This window comes from Nyctibius grandis, chromosome 1 (genome assembly GCF_013368605.1).
Source record: "Nyctibius grandis isolate bNycGra1 chromosome 1, bNycGra1.pri, whole genome shotgun sequence".
NCBI lineage: Eukaryota > Metazoa > Chordata > Aves > Nyctibiiformes > Nyctibiidae > Nyctibius > Nyctibius grandis.
In genome coordinates, this window is record NC_090658.1 from 44995788 (window position 1) to 45005407 (window position 9620).

Below are 9620 nucleotides of genomic sequence, written 5' to 3' on the forward strand. Positions count from 1 at the left end.
CGCGGGAGGGCGCCGGCCCCTGCTCGGAGGTGGCACGGACCGGTCCCGCTGGGCTGGGGGGAGGGTGCCGCGCCGTGCCCAAGGTCACCGGCCGCGCGGCGCGGGGGGACACCGCGGGAGGCGCCCCGCGCACCCCTGCGTCCGCGGGTGGCAGGTTTCGGCAGAGCCCCTCGGCGGCGCAGGAAATAGTAATAAAAACAATAATAAAAATAATAACAGAAAAGAAGGAGGGAGCTGCAGCGTACCCCCGCCCCTCGCCTTGTCCCTCTCCGCTGTCACAGCCCTCCCCGAGGGCGAGACGGGGCGGGGGCGCGGCGGCCCCGGGCGGCAGGAGGAACCCCCGGTGCCGGTGGCGGGGGCGCGGGCAGGGGCCGGGACCGGGATCGCGGCGGCGGCGGCGGGGCGGGGGCGCCCATCGCGCAGGCGCGACCGGCTCTGTCGAAGAATCGAGGCGGCGGCGCGCAAAGGCGGCGGTGGCGGCTGGAGCCCGGCACGGCACGGCGGCGCCGCCAGCCCCGGCCCCGGCCCCCGCGGCAGTCCCCGCCCCGCCCGCCCCGCCGCGCCGGCCCCCGCCGGCCCGCGCCGCCCCGTAGTAGCCAGCGAGCGGGGGAGCCGTGCGGGCGGCAGCGGCCGCAGCCCTGCGCCAGCCGCGCCGAGGAGATGCGCGTCCCCGCCGCCCTGTGAGCGCCGCCGGCGGAGACGGCGAGGGGAGCGGCGTCCCCCGCAGAGGCTCTGCCTGCCGGGGCGCCCGCCGCGCCCCGCTCCAGCGCACGGAAGAGGAAGGCGAGGGGGAGGGGGCCCGGCGGACTGTCCCGCTGCGGCTGCGGCGCCCGAGCCTCCCCGTCGGGACTCCGGTGGCGAGGGGCGGAGGAGGCGGCGGCCGGAGCCGGAGCGGGGGGCGCTCGCCGCTGCCCCGGGGCCGGGACATGTCGTCGGCGGCGGTGGCGGCTGCTTCCCGCAGGCAGTCGTGCTACCTGTGTGACTTGCCCCGCATGCCCTGGGCCATGATCTGGGACTTCACCGAGCCCGTGTGCCGGGGCTGCGTCAACTACGAGGGCGCCGACCGCGTGGAGTTCGTCATCGACACGGCGCGGCAGCTGAAGCGGGCGCACGGCTGCTTCCCCGAGGGCCGGGCCCCGCCGCCGCCCCACGCCAAGCAGCCGCCGCTCTCCGCCAAGGAGCTCCTGGCGCAGCAGCAGCAGCAACTCGGCCACCCCGCGGAGGCGGCGGCTCGGCCCCCGCCGCAGACCCTGGAGCGTTACTCGCTGGCGGCCGAGCGGCCGCCGCCCCGCCTGGGCGCCGAGTACGGCGGCGGCCGGCAGGTCAACGGCATCCTGGTGCCCAACGGCTTCCCCAAGCCTGAAGAGCCGCCCGAGCTCAACCGGCAGAGCCCCAACCCGCGCCGGACGCACGCCGTGCCCCCCACCCTGGTGCCGCTGGTGAACGGCGCCGGGCTCCCCGCCGCCATCGGCGGTCTGAGCAGCCGCGCCGCCGCCGCCGCCTCGCTGGCCGCCATCTCCGCCGCGCCCGCCCCGATGGCCGTGCCTGTCCCCCAGCAGCCGGCGGCGGCGGCGCAGGCGGCGGGGCAGCCCGGCGAGCTGGGGCACAAGCGCCCCGGCTCCGTCTCCTCCTCCTCCTCGGGCGGCGGCGCGGCAGGGGAGCACGACAGCGGCGCCAAGGAGAAGCGGGGCTCGGCCGAGAGCCTGCCGGCGGCGGCGGAGCTGGGCGCCGAGGGCAAGGGCCGGCCGGGCGGCGAGCAAGAGTGGCTGGCCAAGCCCAAGACGGTGCGGGACACGCTGCTGGCCCTGCACCAGCACGGCGGCCACGCCGTGCCCCCTTTCGACAGCAAGTTCAAGAAGGAGCCGGGCATGGCAGGCGGCAGGCTGCTGGGCTACGAGACCAACGGCGCCGTGGCCAAGCCAGGTGAGGCGGCGGGGGCCGGGGGTGCGGCAGACAGGGGAGGGGACGACGGGGGCGGGGGGGGGCACTCCCGGGATGCGGGGCCGGGGCTCCCGGGCGGCAGCTCGACGGCCTGGGTGGCCGAGTGCCCGAGGGGGGGAGGCCGCGGCCGCCCCTTTCTGCGGTTGCACGGCGGTGACCCCCGTGCTCAGCGGTGCGTTGCGACTGCGCTGCCTTCTCACCGTCCTCCTCTTCCTCCCCTGTGCCTCTGCAGGGGCCCGGGCCGCCCGGAAGAGGAAGCCTTCCCCCGAGCCGGAGGGCGAGGCGGGACCCCCGAAGATCAACGGGGAGGCGCAGCCCTGGCTGCCCACCTCGTCGGAAGGGATGAAGCTGCCGCTGACGGCCACCCCCTTCATGTCGCCCCCGCCGCCCACCGCCTCGCCCCACTCCAACCGGACCACGCCGCCCGAGGCGGCCCAGAACGGCCAGTCCCCCATGGCCGCCCTCATTCTGGTGGCGGACAATGCCGGGGGCAACCACGCCTCCAAAGACGCCAACCAGGTCCACTCCACCACACGGAGGAACAGCAGCAGCCCCCCTTCGCCCTCCGCCATGAACCAAAGAAGGCTGGGCCCCGGCAGGGAGGTGCCGGGCCAGGGGGCCAACGCGGCGGGCGGGCTGGAGCCCGTCCACCCCGCCAGCCTGCCGGACTCTTCCCTCGCCGCCAGCGTCCCGTTGTGTTGTACCCTCTGCCACGAGCGCCTGGAAGACACCCACTTCGTGCAGTGCCCCTCCGTCCCCTCCCACAAGTTCTGCTTCCCCTGCTCCCGGCAGAGCATCAAGCAGCAGGGAGCCAGCGGGGAGGTGTATTGTCCCAGCGGGGAGAAGTGTCCCCTGGTCGGCTCCAACGTCCCCTGGGCCTTCATGCAGGGGGAGATCGCCACCATCCTGGCCGGAGATGTGAAAGTGAAAAAGGAAAGGGACTCGTGACTTGCCTGCTCTCGACGCTCGACGTCACCTTGAACGCGAACTGCTCAAATTCTGTATATATCTATAAATATATATATATAAATATATATATATCTCCAAGACAAGGGAAATGTAGACTTCATAAACATGGCTGTATAATTTTGATTTTTTTGAATACATTGTGTTTCTATATTTTTTTGAAGACAAAAGGTATGTACTTATTATAAAGGCATTTCTTCTAATTCTTCTACTTTTTTTTTGTTTTGTTTTTTTTTTTGTTTTTTTGTTTTGGTGGGGGTTTTTTGGGTTTTTTGTTGTTATTTTTTTCACCCTTTTGTTATAGCAACTATTTGTTGTGCTTCCCTGGTGACAGTTACTGTTCAATGTAGGCTGTGACTTGCGCTGCTTTTTTTAGAGAGCACTTGGCAAACCAGAAATGCTTCTAGCTGTATTTGTATGCACTTGTTTCTTTTTTTTTCCTTTTTCTTTCTTTTTTTTTTTTTTTTTAAATGCCAAATACACTTTCTGACATTGTAAAGATTGCCTTACTGTCTGTGATTCCTTATTCCTGGCCCCTGTCCTGTAGAGCTGGTCGCATGCAGGCTTGGTCTGAGGTGATTGGGGAGAAGAGTGGCTAGCCGAGGTGGGGATGCCCCTCGCCATCCCCAGGCAGCTTAGGGAGCAGGAGGGCTTTCTCCCAGAAATGCACGGCTCGGGTTGCGATGGCAGATCCACCAGATCCAGTCCCAAATTCCTCCGTGTTTCTCAAGGGAAGTTGCCTTCAGAGTAGGATGTGGAGAGGTGTCTGAGAGGCGCTGTTGAGTTGGGGATTTCTGGGTTGGTTTGGTTTTGGTTTGGGTTGTTTTTTTTGGTTATTTTTTTTTTTTAAGGCAATGTTGACCGCAGTTCACGTGATCAGTTGTAAGATTACAAAACTGCATTTATTCACCAGTTACATACCATAACGTGGAATTTTGATAACGAACTCTAATTATATGACTGGCGAAGGCGCCAACTGGTAGCACTGCCATCTCTGAAGGTCTTCAGCGTCACTTCTGGGGCTTTTGTGTTTTTGGACAAAGCTGGGGAGGTGGGGGAGAGACATCTCTTTTTTTTAATAAATTTTACTTTAATTTTCAGGTAGTGCAGGTGGACTTTGAGTTTGCTTATCAGTCACCTCTAGTGCTGTTGCTATTGTTGCTGTTGCTGACCTGGTATTTCCAAGTAGTGGCAGGTACGGTGTGGTACAGTGACAGCGGTGACTGAGGCTCTGCCAGATTGCCTGTGGGCATATCAGTGACAGCCCAAATGTGGGTGGAGGAAACCTGTAATTTCCTTATTACGTGTGCTTGAAACAAACCTACTGCTATTCTTTGAAAATGAAAATATAAACTGGTTTAAATGAAAGCAATTAGGGCTGCACATAATGGCTCTGGCCCTGCCTTTTAAGCTACTTTGGAGAACTCTTTTGTAAAGCCACTTCTTTTGATCACGCTTCTGCATCACCAAGCAGACTTCTAAAATCAATAAATCAGTGGTTACTAGAAATAGTTCGAGTCTTATAGTGATGTTTTTGTGCTGTTTATAGTTCGTTAGCAACGCTGCAGCTGTACGAGCCCTTCTGTTGAGGTGTTTATAACTCGGATATAAGCGGTTGTTTCTCAGCAAGAGTGTGGCGAGTTCGTCCCTTCCTGGGGACGGGCTAATAAACACTTTCAGTATCGGAAGAGGAGGAGGAGGAGGAAAAATCTGTTCAGCCGACTATAATTTGAAGAATTCTGGGTGCTTTTTAGTCAACTGTTCTTATTGTGATAATGTTCAGACTGCAATTTAATGCAGAGTAGATCTTTTTTGGAAGACTACTTTTTTTCTTTTTTTTTAAAAAAAAGAAATTGTCATTATTAGTATTTGAAGATCAGAACTGCACATGCACAGTAATTTTTTATGAAGTGTTTAATGAGCACACCCACTACATTGTGTTCCATATTACAGGTCAATGTAATATTAGATAAGACTTGCATGATAAACAAATTCATTGAGTCAATATTACGCTTTAAAATTTATAGTCAAGATTGGTGTCTTTACATGTAAACACATTTAGCCAATTTGAAGAAAACGCACATTATATATATATACCTATATATACCTATATATAAAAAAAACAACTGTAAAGGATTCTTTGGAACCACTATGATCTGTGTAAATGTGTATTTAGGCACTTTATTAAAAAAATGGATTTTGAGCTGATAGATGGTAACAAGTTCTTCAAAGTTGCTTGGCATAATACCTCACATGGGATGAAGCTCATGTTTTTGATTAAGGTGGTATCCCTACTCTTAAAAAAGAAGCAAAACCAAAACCCCAAAGCCTCCCTAAAAAGGCACCCCCCTTTTGTGTTATCAGGTGGCCCACCAGCTCTGAGCCTGCCAAGGGCGAGACCTGCTCCTGACAAAGCATACCCTTGTTTTGGGGCCAAGGGACATTGGTGTGCCTGGGCGGAGAAGCTCATGAGGAAGCACACCTTCCTCCTCCCCGCCGGTCGCCCCGCTCCCTAGCTCTGGGAACTCCTGGAGAGAATGGAAACTCCCCAGCTGGTGGTGCCAGGTGGTGGCCCGGGAGCAACGTAGCTGGGAAAGAAATGGCTCGCGGTGGCTGCGCTCACTCGGCTGATGTTCAGTCCCCAGACTGGCCAAGTCTGATCTGCACTGTAGAACTTCAGAACTGCAAAAGGAAACAAAAAAAAAAAAAAGGAAAAAAGTTAGAATCTGAGGGCATTCATACAAAGCTCATTTTTCTCACATTCAATGTTGCTTTTTTTGGTTTTGTTGCTTTACTGAGTTACAATCGTTTATACCTTTATGCCTCCCTTTATACCAGTTTACTACTTCCTGGGCTACAAGCTCTTTTTTTTTTTTTTCCTTGTTGTTTTGAAGTGCTTTAGCTGCAACAGTGCTACTGTTAATATTCGTTTTTAAACTTTTTAAAAGGTGATACTGTAATTTGTGTAGTATTAAAAGTGTTTTAATGAAGAATGTGTGATTATTTTTTTTTTCCAAACCCAATTCCATCACTTTTTTTTCAAAGATATTTTTTCCTGGCAGATCGCCTGCACGGTGCTTTTGTTGATAGCTGCTGCACTAACGTGTTGCCATTTTTACATTATTTTTTTTTTTTACTTCTGGCACCAAGTATAAGGAAAGTAGGAACTTTAAATACTTCTTGGACTTTTTGTGTATAAAAAAAGAAAACTCCAAAAAGCTATAGTTGTCTAAGTGCAATTTCTTTTTTTTTTAAATTTTTGTTGTTTCTGACATTTATTTCTGAACAGGCAGCAGTTTGGGGCAAGAGGGGGGCGTGCATGGAGCTGGCGGGTGCTGCCCTGTACCCAGGTCCTGGGGGGTGGGAAAAGTGCCGCACAAGGGAGGCTTTGACCGCCTTTGTGGTGGCCTCAGAAAACCTGGTATGTTTGGGAGCTCTCTTTTTAGATGTGCTGTAAACCAGGCCATGGCAACCGCGTGTTTTTATGAACTAGCACTCAGGCAAAGGGTATAAATACATTTGAGAGTGCTCTCTAGTGGCTTGTTATGTCAACAGAGCCCCTGGATCCTTCCTTCTGCGCCCGGGCCAAGCCCTGCTCGTCCGTCCTGCTGGCAGGGCAGCCACTCTTGGTGGGATGGACAGGACAGGACGCTGCTCCGGGGACACCCAGCCACCCGCTCGCCTGCATTGTGGTGCCTGCCCTGCCAGTTGCACCCATTCCCCGTGTCTAATTTGCCCCCAAAGCGGCATGGGACACCCTGTGTGTTGTGCAGGGTGATACGGCACAGCTTCATTCCCGCATGAACACAGGTGGCAGGAGAAAGCATTGGACCATGTGGAAATTAATGGCACCAGGAGTAGCTGAGCTTGTCGTAAATCGAGACATTTGTAGCCTTGACTCCTGCTTCTGCACGTGCTTCCCCACAACAGGGCTGCAGGCGGGAGACGTCCAATAATTATGCTTGAAAAGGCTCAGCCCTCAGCATTTTGTGTTTCTCCTCCTCGAGCATTTGCATTTTAGGTAGCTCCAGCTGCGGCTTTTGAAAAATATTTTTTTTAAAAAAACACCTTTCCCCAAGTGGACTCTTCTTTGTTCATACGCCACGGTCAAGCCCAGTATAACCTGCACCTTCAAGTCTGTGCTCCCAGAGATAACGAGGCAAGTTAAAAACCAAAAAAACCCAAAAAAACCAAGAAAACTTTTTGCCCCTGTTAAAACAGAAGGTGGGCCTGCGCAACGTATGAATTCACTTTCTGCAGCGGGCACGTTGCAGCAGGCAGCCCTTGCCGCTTGCCAAGCAGGGCCATGGGATGGCCCAGCCGCCCTCCCGGGATCCCATGTAGGGCAGCAGAACTCCTGAGTCACCCTCCTTCCCTTGCCCTTTGTTCCCAGGAGCAGGAGGCCTTTCCTCTGCCCAAGGTCAGAGCGCTGCAGATGAATGGAGTTCCTGCTTATTCACTTCATCACCTGGGGCTGCCACTCCGGAGGTACCTCTTTCACTGCCTCTGGGCAGCCTCTGGAGCCAGCCATGGGCTCTGAGCACTGAGTGCAGGGTTCAAATTTGAATCACTGAGCTCCCTGACAGGCTGAAACTTCCCTTCTGGGAAAGAAGAAACAAACACTGACGTCTCCCATAGAAATCTCCTAAGTGCATGTTAGTGTCCATGTGGCTGTCTTGCTTGGTTGGCATAGGTGCACTGAAGATGGGGTGACAACTCTGCAGTTGTTTTTATACACACTTTACCTAACTTTGCTTTTCTGCCGCTCAAGAGCCAGTTTTGTAGAGGTTGGTATAGCAGAGTACATGCTAAAACCCAAAATGTTGCATCAAGCAGAAGCCCCCTATAGAATAAATTCAGGGAGAACCCAGGAAAAGTTCACGAAAGCTTCCCGCTGTAGTAGGTGTTTCTTCCTCCTACCACCTTTGACTCAGCAAACACCGCAAGAAGCATCGCTGCTCATTAGCTCCCACCTCCACGCAGTGCCAGGGCAGGGGTGAGAACCCACTCTGCCCTGCACAGTGCCCGGTTGTACCCCCACCTCGAGGTCCCCTTCTGTGCCCTGCCGACCTGCTGCTGCTTGCCCCAGTGGACCCCCGCCCCTGTGGTCCCCATCCCATCCTGGGGCACCCTGCCCAGGGGCTTGCCATGTGGCGGCAGGGCAGCAGGGTGCCCTCCTCGGCGGAGGGCAGTGGCTTCCCTGGGAAACCCTGGGGAGCCTCCGATTTTCAGGGAGACCTCAACCACTGCCTCTGGGAAGGAGGGCATTCACTCTTTGCTGCAAAAATGGCAAGTATGCATTTTCTTTTACCCTTTTCCACTACAAAACACTTATTCCCTCCCTCCCCCCTGCCCCAGAGATGCCTCATGCCTTTTTTTTTTTTTCTTGGCAACCATTTAAAAACAAACAGAAGATGAGTAAACAGAGATGAAAGGGGTTATTGGTTCACCAGGTCGCTTCCTTGTAGTGGGAGGCAATTCCTCTGGTTGCTCCCGCACTGCTGGAGCTGGTGGCTGGTGGCCAGGCAGCGGGCAGTGGTGGGCTGCGGGTGGGGGGCTCACCCTGCCACCCCCTCGGCCAGGGGCACAAGAAAGCAAGCTGGGCTTTCCCCTTCTCCCTCCTGTGGTTGGTTGGTTGTTTTTTTTATTTCTTCTTTTTTTCATCTTTATGAGCTGAAGGAGGCCCAATTTTTTTTTCAAATAGATTCCCTTAATTTTTTTTCCACCAGAAATTCAGGTTTTCTCCAACCCTTTTTTATAGGAGTGTCATATTCTACAACTGTCCAGTAGTACAAGACTTACAGATATTAGGCAACAACTGCATAACAGAATGAGGCATTTAATTTTGTCCAGACTCTTTTTTTTTATCTTACTTAATCCAGCTGCTGCTAAGCACTAGGAACAAATAATTTTGTCTTTTAAGATGCATTAGCCCTCAGCTGATAGTTAGAAAGCTCAAAAATTAGGGTACTGTGTGAAAGACTTCAATGGGAGCAGGGGAAGGTGATGCCGAACATCACCTTTCACTTCACAAAAATCAGGAAATAAATCAGCTCTTGCACACCGACTCATGCCTTTGCAGCTCCTACTTCATGCATTTCAATGAAGCCAAACCGGCATAAGCACCCCGTTTTGCATCGCAGTTTTGGACCTATTCAGACTGTAATAATTAAAAAAAAACCCACTAAATTCCCTGTGATTTTGTGGTAGTGATTGAATAGGGCTCAATCCGTTTTTCCTATGAGAATACAGTTAGGGCAACCTCCCCTTCAGAAATTACAGAAGGAAGGGTTTTTTTTCCCTGCAGAAAGTACCGTGCTGTCTTTATTAACTCTGGGCAACTAAACACTTCGTGCAGTAGCGGTGCTGGGGATCAGCTTCCCTGCATCTGGGAGGAAGGGGGCTGGATGGGCCCTGCTGAGGCTTTAACTTGTCATTCCAGGGACTCTAATTAGTTCAAAATTTCTGCTTAGACACCTAAGCTAAGCTGCACCTTCTGGCTTTCCTGGAGGAAACAAACAATAATAAACAACATGAAGCAACGATTTTTAGCTGTGCTTTTTAATGGCTATTTTGATGATTACTTTCATCTCGTGAGAGACCTTCTATTCGTGTAAGCCCTCTGCTTTTCTTTGGAGAGACAAATAACCTGTGCCCATAACTGAACCAGCTACTTCACACCCCCTATTAATATTTTTATAATCCAGATGATT

General features: G+C 54.1%; 1 protein-coding gene across 3 annotated transcripts; it reads left to right on the forward strand.

Moving 5' to 3' along the window:
* Positions 1–608: 608 nt before the first annotated feature.
* On the forward strand, positions 609–5861 carry IRF2BP2 (interferon regulatory factor 2 binding protein 2). 3 transcript variants are annotated; one of them, XR_011049055.1, is made up of 3 exons: positions 609–1923; positions 2174–3078; positions 5272–5861. XR_011049055.1 is itself a non-coding variant. In XM_068411029.1 (2 exons), the coding sequence occupies exons 1-2, from the start codon at positions 927–929 to the stop codon at positions 2887–2889; spliced, it is 1713 nt and encodes a 570-aa protein (XP_068267130.1). In that variant the 5' UTR covers positions 609–926; the 3' UTR covers positions 2890–5110. The 3 variants fall into 3 exon arrangements, 1 of the variants encoding a protein (XP_068267130.1); XR_011049054.1 differs by lacking the exon at positions 5272–5861 and adding an exon at positions 3455–5110; XM_068411029.1 differs by lacking the exon at positions 5272–5861 and having other exon boundaries at positions 2174–5110.
* The last annotated feature ends 3759 nt before the right edge of the window (positions 5862–9620 follow it).

What these genes read in the sequence shown, in the direction of transcription:
- IRF2BP2 (XM_068411029.1), top strand. Translation starts at nt 927, where the DNA reads ATGTCGTCGGCGGCGGTGGCGGCTGCTTCCCGCAGGCAGTCGTGCTAC. An exon ending in CGGCGCCGTGGCCAAGCCAG is followed by an intron (nt 1,924 to 2,173) that starts GTGAGGCGGCGG and finishes GTGCCTCTGCAG; the next exon opens with GGGCCCGGGCCGCCCGGAAG.